This window comes from Salmo trutta, chromosome 6, assembly GCF_901001165.1.
Source record: "Salmo trutta chromosome 6, fSalTru1.1, whole genome shotgun sequence".
Lineage (NCBI taxonomy): Eukaryota > Metazoa > Chordata > Actinopteri > Salmoniformes > Salmonidae > Salmo > Salmo trutta.
In genome coordinates this window covers 54,978,272-54,995,722 of record NC_042962.1, presented here as the reverse complement: position 1 = coordinate 54,995,722, position 17,451 = coordinate 54,978,272, and the positions used below count along the sequence as shown (strand labels likewise).

The 17,451-nt window shown below is 46.5% G+C and overlaps 1 protein-coding gene across 1 annotated transcript in view; it reads right to left on the bottom strand.

Moving 5' to 3' along the window:
* Window positions 1–3,245: 3,245 nt before the first annotated feature.
* LOC115195160 (histone deacetylase 4-like) overlaps window positions 3,246–17,451 on the bottom strand; it is a 67,146-nt gene continuing 52,940 nt past the window's right edge. Inside the window, exons 13-24 of the mRNA XM_029754959.1 lie at window positions 17,154–17,433; window positions 16,754–16,887; window positions 16,340–16,489; window positions 15,995–16,102; window positions 15,691–15,834; window positions 15,432–15,551; window positions 15,227–15,324; window positions 14,641–14,759; window positions 9,395–9,528; window positions 9,138–9,222; window positions 7,753–7,885; window positions 3,246–7,666 (exon numbers count right to left, since the gene is read on the bottom strand). Coding sequence (XP_029610819.1) covers window positions 7,624–7,666; window positions 7,753–7,885; window positions 9,138–9,222; window positions 9,395–9,528; window positions 14,641–14,759; window positions 15,227–15,324; window positions 15,432–15,551; window positions 15,691–15,834; window positions 15,995–16,102; window positions 16,340–16,489; window positions 16,754–16,887; window positions 17,154–17,433 — 1,548 coding nt within the window. The 3' untranslated portion in view covers window positions 3,246–7,623. The remainder of the gene's footprint in view (window positions 7,667–7,752; window positions 7,886–9,137; window positions 9,223–9,394; window positions 9,529–14,640; window positions 14,760–15,226; window positions 15,325–15,431; window positions 15,552–15,690; window positions 15,835–15,994; window positions 16,103–16,339; window positions 16,490–16,753; window positions 16,888–17,153; window positions 17,434–17,451) is intronic.

Genomic DNA, 17,451 nt, shown 5'->3' with positions numbered 1-17,451 from the left:
GTTTTGCTGCAAGCAGATGTGTCTGGGGTTGAGAGGCCTGTTAGTTTCTTTTCTAAAAAGTTGAACCATTATCAGTTGAACTACCCAGTCATTGAAAAAGAAGCGCTAGCACTCATATGGGCGTTACAACACTTTGAAGTGTATGTCGGGTCGGGAGTAGTACCTACTGTGGTCTACACCGACCATAACCCTCTCACCTTTTTGAGGTCCATGATGTGTCCTGAGGATAATGAGGTGGAATGCTTGTAAAAATCAACACCATCTCGATGTGCGGCACATCCAGGGGACTGATAATGTCATTGCTGACGCTCTCTCTCGTGTGCCCGGTTCCTGAATATCCACGTGACTGACCACTTATTTTGTGTCTGGTATTGTCCTGTTCTGTCGCTCTTGTCTGTTCCCTTCTTGTTTTCTTTCCTCTTAAAGGTTGCTTCCTGGGGGGGTGACGACCCTCCCACTCTGTCTGCCGAATTCTCTTTGCTCTTGTTTTCCTTAATAGGATGTCGGTGGGCGGAGCCGGGAGGGTCGTCAGAGAAATGGGACACACCTGAGCTCGGGTGTGTCCCAGGATAAATGCTCCTCTTCCCCAGTCTCCCCAATGAATATCTCCATGCAGACACAGATTTTGGTTGTGGCATTTTGTGGCTATTTGGTTTGTTTGCGTTGGCACCTTTCAACAGCCCTTATTATCACATGTATACACGCGACCACTCACACTACTGACTAAACACACCATTGTTCATTTTATTTACTTTACTTAATAAAATATATTTTGTTATTCTTTATCTCCACGTTGTCTCCCTTTTTGTTACGGGCTGAAATCACAAGACAGACGGGGTACATAGACATGCTGCCTGTATCATCACTAGGTCTCCTACTGATGGTCAATCATCTAAAATCCCTAAAACTGGTTTCCACTAGTTACCATAGCTGCAAAGTCAAAATTGACAAAAAATTAAAGACCAAAACTATTTTTGATTTTCATGATTTTTTACTTGATTAATTTAAGGTTAGGCATAAGGTTAGCAGTGTGGTTAAGGTTAGGTTTAAAATAACATTTTAATAAGAGAAATTTAAGAAATAGGCAGGGTTTATGACTTTGTGGCTCTGGTAACTAGTGACGACACCTAAAACCTCTTAGCTGGCCCAACAGTGCCTGACAAGGCAGTACTCAGTAATAACCACAAAACTATCTCAAATACTAGTCTGCTTTACAGTACCATGTGAATGAGCCACATGTCTAAAGTTATTACCCCAAAATAATAATATAAAAAAGGGGGTGTATATTTATATCTAATATTACTATTACAATCACTTAATCACACACTCTCAATCTAGCATCAGATCATCTCGTCCAAATAACCAGTGACGTAAAACTTAAGCTCCGGAGGAGCTATTGCTGCTATAAAAAGGGACAGACTACCGCATTTGGGGCCCAGCAGACTTCCTGCAATTCTACACATTTTACCACAGGGCAGAGAGAAGAATATGCTGTGTAGAATTGCAGGAAATTAGCTTTTAAACTGCTGAATTTTCTCTTCGTATCTTTCGCTCTTTGTAATAATACATTTTGGGGGTTGGGGGCCCCCTGAAGGCCGGGGGCCCGGGGCTTGTGCCCGGTTGGTAATCTGGCCATGCCCATAGTATAAAGACAGATATATGTACTATTCATGTTTATGTAAGTTGCCAACAAGATGAATCACCAGATAACACCAATCCTATCCCCAATCCAAAGCTTATGTTCGTATGGTTGCCAGATTCTGGTTGCCACTACAGCACCTGTTAATCTCTCTGCTAAGGACGGCCTATTACCATTGCTTACAGCATCACTTACGAAACAGCCATGAGCCTGAGCGTGTACGACTAATAAAACGTTTTTCAGATTCCTATTGAACGATCCAAGTGTTCCACTGGTGAGGATCTTAAAGAAAAAAGGCACTTTTCATACTAGCTAACAAATACTTAGAGGGAAAATGCACTTGATACAATTGTGATGTGTTGTCTCACCTAGCTATTTTAAAGATTAACGCACTCACTAAGTCGCTCTGGATGAGAGCCTCTGCTCAATGACTAAAATGTAAATGTGTTGTGCCAGAGTAGGTGAGAGAAGATACATAACATACACTTAAAGTTAGCACTGCATTTCCACCCTCCAGGCTAACACACATTACACAATATAATTATCATGGGCTCTCCTAGTTGTTATGAACAGGCTGAGTGGGGTAGGGTAGTACATTGAAATGCACGGGCAAGGATGTGTGGGTGTCCCTCTTCCCTCTCACTGAATGTAATTATGCATCACACTGATTTAGAAGCATCCAGCCTGCTGCTAACCGACAGTACATGCTAAATTATTATAGAGCATTGGCCTCCATCTTCTAGCATTACCTTTGTACTTGTACTTGTGTTCCGTATCTACCAGAGCTGTCCTCACATTTCCCTTACATATTAGTCATTAACTAGCCTGGTTAACGCCTGGTTAGCCTGCATAGGATTAAGCCTGGTTTAATCAGGAAACTAACTCACCATTTCACAGTTCAGTGTTGAGAACTAAACACCAGCATTGTTCGTGTTTCACATTAGGAGAAAGAGACTTGATTATTTACAACTATATTTTATTATTTTCTCCTAACATTGTGATAACTGGTTGTAGTTCCTATGGCGATACTGTTGAAAGACACCTGGTAATGTATGGCTTTGATGCATTTTGTGATGAATAACTGAGTTGAAGCCGAACAGATATCTGGGCGGCTAACAAACTATCGGTCTCATATTGTTCTCTTCCTCAGATGTGTTTCTCCAACACAGACAGCTTACTTTACGTCTCCGCTGACATCTAGTGAAACTCCAGGGGAAGTTACACTACGCTGTGTCACGCTGCTGTTACGACCACCCTGCAGGTACATGGTTCACCCAGCGAGTAGCAAACAAAGAGACTCTCTCCCCAAACTCTCTCGGGGTCTCTAATCATTTCAGTGGTCGTATGGATCAAAGGTCTCAGAGTAGGGGTGCTGATCTAGGATCTTCTGTCCAGTAATCTTAGTAATTCATTATCAAAAAGGCCAAACTGATCTTAGATCAGGACTCTCTACTCTGAGATGCTTTGTGAATACTGGCCCAGATCTACACCAGTGCCTAGGAAGGTTGTGGTTTCTGGACAGGGCCTTTGATACTCAAGAACATATTGACTAACTATACATTTTTGGATTCATAAATATAGCATCACAATTAACACACAAGACAACTTCATTTTTCAGAAATATATTTTAGAGTTTATGTCTGAGACAAAATGTCAAAAGCATATAGGTCCCAACAAGATATCATTTGTAACAATGGAATGGAAAGAAAACAAAAATAACTTTTTCATTTACATATGTAAACCGAGAATAGCTCTTTTTAACCACAGTGGTTTTAAATACAACTGGCTTAAGTGGATAAGAGTCTGCAGAAAATTCCCTTCCAATCAACCACATATGGAGTGTTTTAAAGGTCTGACGTTTTAGCCATTGTCTACTTTGTGTCTGTCCCCAACACTCTAGAAACACTCTTAGGGAGAGACAAGCAGTCTAGATGGGTGTAATGCCACGTTCGTGTGGTATCGGAAGTTCCTATTTCCAACTGAGAAGTTTCACTTGAGTGACCCTCCAAGTCAGAATTTCAAGTGGGAAACTGAGAAAATGTTGTTGCCCGAGTTGGCGAGTTGTGACATTTCATCACTGACCTTTAACCTTTTCAACCAAAAAAATAACAAATCAGTTTGACAACTATGACCTCATCAATATGGAGAACGTAGCTAGTTTGACCATATTGTCAATGTTAAGCAAGCTAGCTAACTTTATTATTAGCAACCTTGATAAGCTAGCTAAAAATGTTCCGACTTCAAAAGCACTTAAACACAATCATGTCGGACTTAATTGTCCCACTTCCCCATTTCCCATGAGCATGTGAAGCCAGCATAAATACACTCGGAGATTAGCCTAGCTAATCCATATTCCTCTTACTCTAAACATAGTCAAGTGTATTGTCCATTATCTTGTTTAATTGCTGGGTAATTTCCCTGCAAAAACTGAGCATTTGAATTTTTTAAAATCTAATGTGGAATTCATTTTGACAAGTTAAGTCCTTTGTATCCTTAGTACACCAAAGAAGAAGAGACATTCACGCTGGGTTTTCTGGGTTGGGATTTAGTCCTCCAGTTTTCTTCTACTGTGCAAATACAGTGTTACACAGACGTACAGCCAGACAGGCATGCGGACAGACAAACCATGCAGAGAATTAGAGGCCGTGAAAGAAAAAAAGCAGAAACGTTAAAGAAATGTTTTTTAAAGGAACATACCAAAACCTGGGGCTCTGAAACAATTCATAGGAATGGTGAGTCAGAGCAAACACAAAGCAAAGCAAAAATAAATAGAATGTTTACTAAATCATGAAAAGGAAACATGATACTACCAAAATTAGTGTAAAAACATTATTGAAAAGTAAAAGGAGTTATTTACTCGGGACGAGAATAGTTTGAACTACAATGAGACCATGCCTACCCACTAATATCATCTGGTTTCTTAACAACCCCACTAATGTAGCGACAACAGGAAGAAGTGATGTCACAGCATTTTCTGAAATTGAGGTATGCTAATGTACAGTAACCATGGCAGCAGAGCAGTAACCATGGCAGCACAGCAGTAACCATGCTATCAAGCAACAACAGTGTGTTATCGTGTCAAAAGTAACCTCGGTATGACATTTTGGTTGGTCCCAATGAAGTAAAACGCGAAAGCTAAGTGTCTTTAAAATGCCCCATGCTTTTCTTGAGTCTAGCTAGCTACAGTGCAGCCAGGAACAATACAGTACAAAAACAAATCAGTGTTCCCCTTTCTGTGTTCAGAGTGATGTGTGGAAGAGAGACCAAATACAGTGCTGCTGAGTGCAGGGCCTGTTCCAACCAGGGCCAGCTTAAAACAGTGCTGCTGAGTGCAGGGCCTGCTCCAACCAGGGCCAGCTTAAAACAGTGCTGCTGAGTGCAGGGCCTGCTCCAACCAGGGCCAGCTTAAAACAGTGCTGCTGAGTGCAGGGCCTGCTCCAACCAGGGCCAGCTTAAAACAGTGCTGCTGAGTGCAGGGCCTGTTCCAACCAGGGCCAGCTTAAAACAGTGCTGCTGAGTGCAGGGCCTGCTCCAACCAGGGCCAGCTTAAAACAGTGCTGCTGAGTGCAGGGCCTGCTCCAACCAGGGCCAGCTTAAAACAGTGCTGCTGAGTGCAGGGCCTGCTCCAACCAGGGCCAGCTTAAAACAGTGCTGCTGAGTGCAGGGCCTGCTCCAACCAGGGCCAGCTTAAAACAGTGCTGCTGAGTGCAGGGCCTGTTCCAACCAGGGCCAGCTTAAAACAGTGCTGCTGAGTGCAGGGCCTGCTCCAACCAGGGCCAGCTTAAAACAGTGCTGCTGAGTGCAGGGCCTGCTCCAACCAGGGCCAGCTTAAAACAGTGCTGCTGAGTGCAGGGCCTGTTCCAACCAGGGCCAGCTTAAAACAGTGCTGCTGAGTGCAGGGCCTGCTCCAACCAGGGCCAGCTTAAAACAGTGCTGCTGAGTGCAGGGCCTGCTCCAACCAGGGCCAGCTTAAAACAGTGCTGCTGAGTGCAGGGCCTGCTCCAACCAGGGCCAGCTTAAAACAGTGCTGCTGAGTGCAGGGCCTGCTCCAACCAGGGCCAGCTTAAAACAGTGCTGCTGAGTGCAGGGCCTGCTCCAACCAGGGCCAGCTTAAAACAGTGCAGCCAACCTCAACCCTCCACATAAGGTTTTTAGAGTTATTTACTGGAGTGATACCATCTTTGCCATAGCTATTCTCTTTCACAACGTCATAGCTCTCATGTAGGCTACGTATATAATATATTTCTAGGTTTCCCCATGTACAACTTCTCTGTAAACAGGATCATTCTGTAAGTAAATAGACAATTGCTGGAATCATGGTATAAAGTAGAAAGGCTGATCTCCATCCCAATGCATGATGAGGACACCTAGAGCAAGTGGCACATCAACTGTACAGAGTAACACAAAATGACAAATACGCAAATATAAAATGTATGTTAAAAATTAGAGATTTTCAATACATGCCAAAAATAGAATTGTCACACACTTGAGATCATTGATTATGAAAAGTTGATGATGGTATAGTCGATTGACTAGCTTGATGTGGAAATGATAGTTTCAAAGATGGCAAATTAACACTTGGCTTTACAATATGTTCAATTCAATATACATGACAAGATGTTTATAGTAACTATTAACTAAGGTAGTTGCCAAACAATACATTGGAATTGAATAATTATTTAACTAAAGGTTGAGATATACATGTTTGATCCGTTACCTCCCGAACAGTGTGCTTGGTATCAAAAGCCTTGTTTGAGAAAGCCAGTAGCAATACTGTGTATGCCTGCTGTTACTAGTGGTACGAAAGAGCTGGATGCAAACTCATGCTTTGGCTTTTTTTGTTGCTTGACTACTTCTTTTTGGATAACCTTCTAACCTCGCAACCGACAGGTCTTTCTGGTGAGACATGCTTTTTTTTCTCGTTAGCGATTCGTTATGTGATAAAGGGAAGCTACATAAGGCTAACCTTCAACAGTGCTTTACGAATCAACTGGAGGTTGAACGTTTCAAATGTTTGCTTGCAACTACCTTTTTGAAGCATTTTTACAGAAAAATATATCAATCCAAAAGTATAATAACCCCTAAAAGAGGCTGTGAGAGACAAACGCTGTCTACGTCACAATCCTGGTAAACATGCTGAAAGATCAGTTTTTCCACCATCCTGTCCTCTTTCAAACAGGAAAATGTATTTCTCTCTCTCTCCCCTGGTCAGGAACATCATTTAAGGCAATCTTCATTTCTGACTCAATCCTGAAATCCATCAGAGCTTCACAAAGGCACTCTCTCATTGGTGGACCCTCCATCACAGAACTACCAGCTGCATCAATAAGGCAAAGATCCAATAGCCTCATCATCCAATAACGGCAAAGGCCGCTTGCTCAACGGCCAACCACAGTCAAGTCTACTGTCCTCAGCCAATGACAGCCCAACAATTCTCCTAGGGGCTTTTTTGTCCGCCATCTCTCATCAGTAACCACCATCTCCATCAGTAGCATGTCCTCCATTTAGGAGGACAAAAGCAGGAGAGAAAATAAATGTCCAAGCTGTGTGTGACAGCCGGACTTGTCCTGTCCTCTGTCTCCATATTTGGCCACGGGGGAGCTCTGTAAAGCACCAGATCTTTCCCTTCTCCTTCTCCACTCTGAGTACCCACGCCCTGCCTCGGTGCTAGGGTGTCTTCTGGGGGCGTCTTCTGGGGCTGCCTCAGTCTGACTGGCAGAAACAAACGTCTCTTTAGAGTCACGGTGAGCTGACCACGCTGAGCTGTCTGGCTGCAGCGCTTTGTCACTTCCGTCCTTCCTATCCCCATTGACTCCCTACTCTGAAGCCCATCCCTCTCCCTCATTGGCAGAGGAGCTGCCAATCAAGGTGATAGGCACGGCGCGGAGGGACTAAATGAATGGGACAGTCGAGACTCTCCAGAAGGTAGTCTTCCGAGCTGCAGAGGCCGACAGTCACGGTGCGACGCCCTTATGCTTCCCCCCCTATAATGGTGCTTCCTCCTCCATGGGTTCCTCCTCCGACCTGCTAAGGGGAACAAGAGGAGAGAAAGGTGCGTCAGCAAAACGGGTGCATCTCAATAGAACCGGATGGTAGTAGCTATGGTGACCTACCTCTGTTTGTTGGCCACGGAGAGAGAGGCCATGGCGCTGACGGTCTCAGCCTCCTCCGAGTCTCCTCTCTGAGCCTCCAGCACAGACAGGCCCAGCCTGGGGGATCCACGCTGCATGGAGCGCCAGTACTTACCTGGAGAAAGAGGGAGGGAGGGAGGGAGGGAGCGAGAGAGAGGGAGCGAGAGAGGGAGGGAGGGAGGGAACGAGAGAGGGAGGGAGGGAACGAGAGAGGGAGGGAGGGAACGAGAGAGGGAGGGAGGGAACGAGAGAGGGAGGGAGGGAACGAGAGAGGGAGGGAGGGAACGAGAGAGGGAGGGAGGGAACGAGAGAGGGAGGGAGGGAACGAGAGAGGGAGGGAGGGAACGAGAGAGGGAGGGAGGGAACGAGAGAGGGAGGGAGGGAACGAGAGAGGGAGGGAGGGAGCGAGAGAGGGAGAGAGCGAGAGAGAGGGAGGGAGCGAGAGAGGGAGGGAGCGAGAGAGGGAGCGAGAGAGGGAGGGAGGGAGCGAGCGGGAGGGAGCAGGTGGGAGGGAGGGAGCGGGGTGGGAGGGAGCGGGCGGGAGCGAGAGGGAGCAAGCGGGGGAGGGAGCGAGCGAGCGGGGGGGAGCGAGCGAGCGGGAGGGAGCGAGCGGGAGGGGGCGGGAGCGGGCGGGAGTGGGAGGGAGCAAGCAGGGGAGGGAGCGAGTGGGAGGGGGAGCGAGCGAGCGGGGGAGGGAGCGAGTGGGAGGGGGAGCGAGCGAGGGGGAGGGAGCGAGAGAGCGAGAGGGAGCGAGAGAGCGAGAGGGGAGGGAGCGAGAACAATGTTAAAGGACCAGTAAGTTACTGTAGAAGCTAGCAGATTCATGACTTACCAACAACAGCTGCAAATCCCAATAAAACTACATCATACTTTGAAGTTCACATTCCTTGATTTGTCTAGCACTATCATGTTTCCTTGATTTGTCTAGCACTATCATGTTTTGTGGGTCAGAGTGTAGTATTTATTTAGTTTCAGAGCACAAACATTTCTCACACTGGCTATAGCCCAGGCCCAGGAAGGGGCAGGCCTGCCCTGGCAAGTCCGGGGGGTTGCCTGGCAACACATGCCTCGGAAGAAAGAAAATGTCTGCATAGCGCAACAAAATTCCCATGATTCAATGCTAGGTTTGGCCTGAATTGCTAGCGCGATAGCTAAAATTAGATTTCAGATAATAAGGAGCAGTATCTAATGAATAATTAAATTACGGCAATCACTAATCATAAACTATTTACAGTACATCTAATAGAAATATGGATACATTTGTGGACAAAAAAAATCTAACTTACTCAACCTTTAAGACAGGAGTAAGTTGAGGGAGAACTTCCTGCCTCTTCAATCTCAGATAGGAAACTGTGCTTGGTACTCACTGTGTGTTTCTATAACCTTCTCTATGGAAGACACAGCATTCTGGTTGGGTCTCTGCTCCAGAAGCACCTGAGGGAGAGGATCCAGCTGTGGACAACACATGCACACTGTCAAACTGTGCTATCTGATAACTGGACACACACAATTCATCCATTCCCTCTCCTTCACAGTTCTTCACCAGACCGCTATAAATGATCTAGTCTGATCATTACCCTTCCTGATTCCTGCCCCCCCCCACCTTTCTCCCTCCTTCCCTCACCTGGTTGCCCAGCAGAGCGGAGACGCAGGCCTCGGAGGCGTCACAGATGGCCATGAGGTCGTGACCTCCCTCCAATGCCAGCACCACGCGACCCTCCGCCAGGGTCATCAGCTGACGCGTCAGGTACCCAAAACCTGCAGGAGAGGGTGTGTGTGTGAAGGGAGGGGAAGAGAGAGGGATCATCAATACAGTGCTTTTGGAAAGTATTCAGACCCCTTGACTTTTTCCACATTTTGTTATGTTACAGCCTTATTTTAAATAAATGTTTTTCCTCATCAATCTACACACAATGCCCCATAATGACAAAGCAAAAAAACGTTTTTGGGAAATTTTGCAACTGTATTAAAAATAGAAAACTGAAATATCACATTTACATAAGTATTCAGACCCTTTACTCAGTACTTTGTTGAAGCACCTTTGGCAGCGATTACAGCATCGAGTCTTGGGTATGACGCTACAAGCTTGGCACAGTTGTATTTGAGAAGTTTCTCCCATTTTTCTCTGCAGATTCTCTCAAGCTCTGTCAGGTTGGATGGGGAGCGTCGCTGCACAGCTATTTTCAGGACTCTCCAGAGATGTTCGATCGGGTTCAATTCAAATCAAAGTTTGACACGTGCACCGAATACAACAGGTGTAGACCTTACAGTGAAATGCTTACTTACAGGCTCTAACCAATAGTGTTGAAAAGGTATGTATGTGTGTGTGTAAGTAAAGAAATAAAACAACAGTAAAAAGACATTTGAAAATAACAGTAGCAAGGCTATATACAGACACCAGTTAGTCAGGCTTATTGAGGTAGTATGTACATGTAGGTATGGTTAAAGTGACTATGCATATATGATGAACAGAGAGTAGCAGTAGCGTAAAAGAGGGGTTGGCGGAGGGTAGCGGGACACAATGCAGATAGCCCGGTTAGCCAATGTGCGGGAGCACTGGTTGGTCGGGCCAATTGAGGTAGTATGTACATGAATGTATAGTTAAAGTGACTATGCATATAAGATAAACAGAGAGTAGCAGCAGCGTAAAAGAGGGGTAGGGGGGGGGGCACACAATGCAAATAGTCCGGGTAACCATTTGGTTACCTGTTCAGGAGTCTTATGGCTTGGGGGTAAAAACTGTTGAGAAGCCTTTTTGTCCTAGACTTGGCACTCTGGTACCGCTTGCCATGCGGTAGTAGAGAGAACAGTCTATGACTGGGGTGGCTGGGGTCTTTGACAATTTTTAGGGCCTTCCTCTGACACGCCTGGTGTAGAGGTCCTGGATGGCAGGCAGCTTTGCCCCAGTGATGTACTGGGGCGTACGCACTACCCTCAAGTGCCTTGCGGTCGGAGGCCGAGCAATTGCCGTACCAGGTAGTGATGCAACCGGTCAGGATGCTCTCGATGTTGCAGCTGTAGAACCTTTTGAGGATCTCAGGACCCATGCCAAATCTTTTTAGTTTCCTGAGGGGGAATTAGGCTTTGTCGTGCCCTCTTCACGACAGTCTTGGTGTGTTTGGACCATTCTAGTTTGTTGTTGATGTGGACACCAAGGAATTTGAAGCTCTCAACCTGCTCCACTACAGCCCCGTCGATGAGAATGGGGACGTGCTCGGTGCTCCTTTTCCTGTAGTCCACAATCATCTCCTTAGTCTTGGTTACGTTGAGGGATAGGTTGTTATTCTGGCACCACCCGACCAGGTCTCTGACCTCCTTCCTATAGGCTGTCTCGTCGTTGTCGGTGATCAGGCCTACCACTGTTGTGTCATCTGCAAACTTAATGATGGTGTTGGAGTCGTGCCTGGCCATGCAGTCGTGGGTGAACAGGGAGTACAGGAGGGGACTGAGCATGCACCCCTGGGGAGCTCCAGTGTTGAGGATCAGCGTGGCAGATGTGTTGCTACCAACCCTCACCACCTGGGGGCGGCCCGTCAGGAAGTCCAGGATCCAGTTGCAGAGGGAGGTGTTTAGTCCCAGGTTGCTGAGCTTAGTGATTAGCTTTGAGGGTACTATGGTGTTGAACGCTGAGCTGTAGTCAATGAATAGCATTCTCACATAGGTGTTCCTTTTGTCCAGGTGGGAAAGGGCAGTGTGTAGTGCAATAGAGATTGCATCATCTGTGGATCTGTTTGGGCGGTATGCAAATTTGAGTGGGTCTAGGGTTTCTGGGATAATGGTGTTGATGTGAGCCATTACCAGCCTTTCAAAGCACTTCATGGCTACTGACGTGAGTGCTACGGGTCTGTAGTCATTTAGGCAGGTTGCCTTTGTGTTCTTGGGCACAGGGACTATTGTGGTCTGCCTGAAGCATGTTGGTATTACAGACTCAATCAGGGACATGTTGAAAATGTCAGTGAAGACACCTGCAAGTTGGTCAGCACATGCCCGGAGCACACGTCCTGGTAATCCGTCTGGCCCCGCAGCCTTGTGTATGTTGACCTGTTTAAAGGTCTTACTCACGTCGGCTACGGAGAGCGTGATCACACAGTCGTCCGGAACAGCTGATGCTCTCATGCATGCCTCAGTGTTGCTTGCCTCGAAGCGAGAATAGAAGTGGTTTAGCTCGTCTGGTAGGCTCGTGTCACTGGGCAGCTCGCGGCTGTGCTTCCCTTTGTAGTCTGTAATAGTTTGCAAGCCCTGCCACATCCGATGAGCGTCGGAGCCGGTGTAGTATGATTCAATCTTGGCCCTGTATTGACGCTTTGCCTGTTTGATGGTTCGTCGCAGGGCATAGCGGGATTTCTTGTAAGCTTCCGGGTTAGATTCCCGCACCTTGAAAGCGGCAGCTCTACCCTTTAGCTCAGTGCGAATGTTGCCTGTAATCCAGGGCTTCTGGTTGGGGTATGTACGTACAGTCACTGTGGGGACGACGTCCTCAATGCACTTATTGATAAAGCCAGTGACTGATGTGGTGTATTCCTCAATGTCATCGGAAGAATCCCGGAACATGTTCCAGTCTGTGATAGCAAAACAGTCCTGTAGTTTAGCATCTGCTTCATCTGACCATTTTTTTATAGACCGAGTCACTGGTGCTTCCTGCTTTAATTATGGCTTGTAAGCAGGAATCAGGAGGATAGAGTTGTGGTCGGATTTACCAAATGGAGGGCGAGGGAGAGCTTTGTACGCGTCTCTGTGTGTGGAGTACAGGTGATCTAGATTTTTTTCCCCTCTGGTTGCACATTTAACACGTTGATAGAGATCTGGTAGAACTGATTTAAGTTTCCCTGCATTAAAGTCTCCAGCCACTAGGAGCGCCGCCTTTGGGTGAGTGGTTTCCTGTTTGCTTATTTCCTTATACAGCTGACTGAGTGCGGTCTTAGTGCCAGCATCTGTTTGTGGTGGTAAATAAACAGCCACGAAAAGTATAGCTGAGAACTCTCTAGGCAAGTAGTGTGGCCTGCAATTTATCACAATATACTCTACTTCAGACGAGCCAAATCTAGAGACTTCCTTAGATTTCGTGCACCAGCTGTTGTTTACAAATATGCACAGACCGCCCCCCCCCCCCCCCTCGTCCTACCGGAGTGTGCTGTTCTATCCTGCCGGTGCAGCGTATATTCCGCTAGCTGAATATCCATGTCGTCATTCAGCCACGATTCCGTGAAACATAGGATATTACAGTTTTTGATGTCCCGTTGGTAGGATATTCGTGATCGTACCTCATCTAGTTTATTGTCCAATGATTGCACGTTGGAGAGTAGTATTGACGGTAACGGCAGCTTTCCCACTCGCCTTCTGCGGGTCCGGACGAGGCATCCGGCTCTTCGTCCTCTGCGTCACTTCCTTTTGCGAATAATTTGGATGTCTGCCCTGTGGGGTGTTTGGAGAATATCGTGTGAGTCCTGCTTGTTGTTGTTGAAAAAAATCTGTCTAATCCGAGGTGAGTGATCGCTGTCCTGAAATCTAGAAGCTCTTTTTTGCTGTAAGATACGGTTGCAGAAACATTATGTACAAAATAAGTTACAAATATCGTGAAAAAACCTACATAATAGCACAATTGGTTAGGCGACCGTAAAACGGCGGCCATCTTGTTGTATCCCAGGCTTTGGCTGGGATACTCAAGGACATTCAGTCCCAAAGCTACTCCTACGTTGACTTGGCTGTCTGCTTAAGGTCATTGTCCTGTTGGAAGATGAACCTTCGCCCCAGTCTGAGGTCCTGAGCACTCTGGAGCAGGTTTTCATTAAGGATCTCTCTGTACTTTGCTCCGTTCATCTTTCCCTCGATCCTGACTAGTCTCCTAGTCCCTGCCGCTGAAAATCATCCCCACAGCATGATGCTGCCACCACCATGCTTCACCGTAGGGATGGTGCCAGGTTTCCTCCAGACGTGATGCTTGGCATTCAGGCCAAAGAGTTTAATCTTAAATTAAATCAGACCAGAGAACCTTGTTTCATATGGTCAGAGTCTTTAGGTGCCGTTTGGCAAACTCCAAGAGGGCTGTCATGTGCCTTTTACTGAGGAGTGGCTTCCGTCTGGCCACTCTACCATAAAGGCCTGATTGGTGGAGTGCAGCAGAGATGGTTGCCCTTCTGGAAGGTTCTCCCATGTCCACAGAGGAACTCTGGAGCTCTGTCGGCGTGACCATCGGGTTCTTGGTCACCTCCCTGACCAAGGCCCTTCTCCCCCGAGTTGCTCAGTTTGGCCGGGCGGCCAGCTCTAGGAAGATTCTTGGGGGCTTGTTTTTTGCTCTGACATGCACTGTCAACTGTGGGACCTTATATAGACAGCTGTGTGCCTTTACAAATCAAGTCCAATCAATTGAATTTACCACAGGTAAAACATCTCAAGGATGACCAATGGAAACAGGATGCACCTGAGCAATTTTTTTTGTCTAATAGCAAAGGGTCTGAATAATTATGTAAATAAGGTATTTCTGTTAGTTTTTGTATACAGTTGCAAAATATATAAAAAAAGCTGTTTTCGCTTTGTCATTATGGGGTATTGTGTGTAGATTGATGAAGAACATTTTTAATTTAATCCATTTTAGAATAAGGCTGTAACTCAACAAAATGTGGAAAAAGTCAAGGGGTCTGAATACTTTCCGAATGCACTGTATACCACAGCAGCAAAGAATACAGTGCATGACATACACTAGTATGTGGACACCCCATTAAATTAGTGGATTCCACAGGTGTCCACATACTTTCGGCCATGCAGTGTATCATCTTTTGTCTGTCGTGTTGTGTGTCTGGACCTCAGGCGTCAGCTAATAAAATAAAAGATCCAGATATCATTGCACCAGTGCTACTTTACACATATACGTACATTTGGAGGTGAGGGTGTAACCGCCTAGGGGAGGAGGGTGACCCTCGACGGCGTCGAAGCCTGAGGAAACCAGAACCACGTCAGGAGCAAATTCATTAGCTATGGGCATCACCACAGACCTAGGGAGAGGGGGAGAGAGAGTTGGTCAGTTTCGCAACTTCAGTGCATGGTGGGTGTTTTTTGATATTTGGTATTTTATTAGAATCATTAGCTGTTGTGAAAGCAGCAGATCCACTTCCTGGGGTCCACACAGCACATGAAACATAACATAATACAGAACATTAATAGACAAGAACAGCTCAAGGACAAAACTATATACATTTAAAACTGGCACACTCAGCCTACACATCAATACATACACACAAACTATCTAGGTCAAGTAGTGGAGAGGATGGTGTAACCAAGACCTGGTTACAAAAAAACAGGTAAAGCCACACCTCACAGCTGTTCATTTGAACAATATGAGATGGAAGGGAGTTCCATGCAATAATGGCTCTATATAATACTGTATACTTTCTTTAAATGGTTCTGGACCTGGGGACTGTGAAAAGACCCCTGGTGGCATGTCTGGCGGGGTAAGTGTTACCTGAAGGCTGCCAGGTACTCTGCATCTCCCATAGGTGGCTCCAGCCCCCCGGTGAAGGCCATGTTAACGTTAAAACCTACTCCTGGACCACTGCCCACCTGACAGAGAAGGGATGGGAGGAATAGCCATGAGAACACACACACACACACACACACACACACACACACACACACACACACGCTTCCATGAGATTTGTCACCATTACCTCGTCGGGTGCTCCGCTGCCAGGGAAGAAGTTTCCATCGTCGTATCGATGGAGAGACATGTACAGCACGTTGGGGTCGTCGTAAAATGCCTGCTGGGTCCCGTTGCCATGGTGAACATCCTGATGGACAGCACACATGGCCAATCAGATGACCATTGTCCCATTTTTTCTTCTTCTTACATCCAATGGTAATTCTACAGTCATTTACAAAACCCACGTTCTCTTTAAAAGGTCAGGTGAAGGACCAGCACAAACTCACCCAGTCTACAATGAGGATCTTGCAGATGTTGAGTCTCTGTTGGAGCAGTCGGGCTGCGATGGCTACTGAGTTAAAGTAGCAGAAGCCCATGGGAGTGCTCTCTTCTGCATGGTGTCCAGGGGGTCGAACCACAGCAAAGCCGTTCTGGGAACCAGACACAACAACTACATTACCCACAACTCCATCCATGAGGGGGAGAGATTGAGTGCATTCTTTGTGAAGGGGGGAAAAAGTGTAGAGCGACCTAACCTTAATGGAGGGATAGAGGGATGAAAAGGAGAAGAGGAGGGTAGAGAGGACGCACCTTCAGTTCACCAGTGGCCACTTTGAACACCAGCTCCACCACAGAACCTACAGCCAGACGAACTGCAGTAGAGGAATGGACCTCGTTCCAGATGGTGTCACTGTCCACCTGCAATCATCATCGTCACAGTTAAAGAGACACGTCAGGATGTTGACTTTGACTTTGGTGAAGTAGATAAATGGGTTCATTGCCAAAATATAAAACGGGGTTAATGATTTGACCATTGAGGAGGAGGAAAACGAAGATGAGGAGGAGAATAGGAGGAGGCAGAGGAGAAAGAGGAGAAAGAGGAGATGAAAGAAGAGGAGGACGACGAAGAGGAGAAAGAAGAGAAGCAACACTCACCCCCACTCCCCCACATGGTAATCTGACCAACATGGGCGTGACTGAACAGTCTAGTTTCTGTCGGAGGGGGTTGGTTCCATACAGCAGGACGTGGGCTTCAGAGTGGACTGTCTGGAGCTCCTCCAGAGTGGCCTTCCTACCACGGATACACTACACACACACACACACACACACACACAAAATGGAGACATGCAACATTTACTTTCTATTCATTTGTTTTATTTTCTCTGAGTTTAAGTGAATCACAAATTACAAAGTACATGGAAAGGATAAGCAATGATGTCTTTTTATGAATCAGTTGGTAACTCCTAGCAACAGAAATTCATCCTTGTTTGAAGACTACAAATACAAATAGAAATTGTACTATAACAGAGAATAGCAAAGAGAAGGACGGTTGAAGGCTTTAGAATGTACCTCACACTGTCCCCTAAGTCCTGTCTCCTGCAGTCTGGACCAGATGCTCTGGACGCGGCCGGCGTGCTCCGGATGGGTGTGTGTGTTCCCACACATACACTGGTGCTTCTGCATCAGAGAGTCATACACCAACCCTGCAGGAATAACCCAGGACATTACCACTGACGCACACACACATCCACTCACACAAGTGGAAAAAAACTAACTGACAGAGCAAAAGGAGGAGGGATAAAGGAGCGACAGACAAAGAGAAATATATAAAAATGCTTCTACATCTGCATTGCTTTCTGTTTTAGGTTTTAAGCTGGGCTTCTGTATAGCACTTTGTGACATCTGCTGATGGAAAAGGGCTTCATAAATACATGTGATTGATATAAGAGAGAAGAGCATTACTACTAACCTGTGGTGAAGCGAGGTTTGGAGGGAGGCTCAGGGGGCGGGACAGAGATGGGGAAGGAGGAAGCGGAGGCCGGAGACGATTGGGCCCTGGAGAGGGGGCGGTGACCTGGGAAGGTGATTGACAGACCGGCTGCCTCCATGGAAGCCTGATAGTTTCTCAGCTGGTGGATTCTCTGCTGCTCCAACAACATGGCCTGCTGCTCAGAGAGAGGAAAGAGGTGGACGAGGGGAGAGAGAGGAGGGGAAAGAAGGAGAGAGAGAAAGAGAGAAGGGGAGGGGAAAGAGAAAGGAGGGATAGA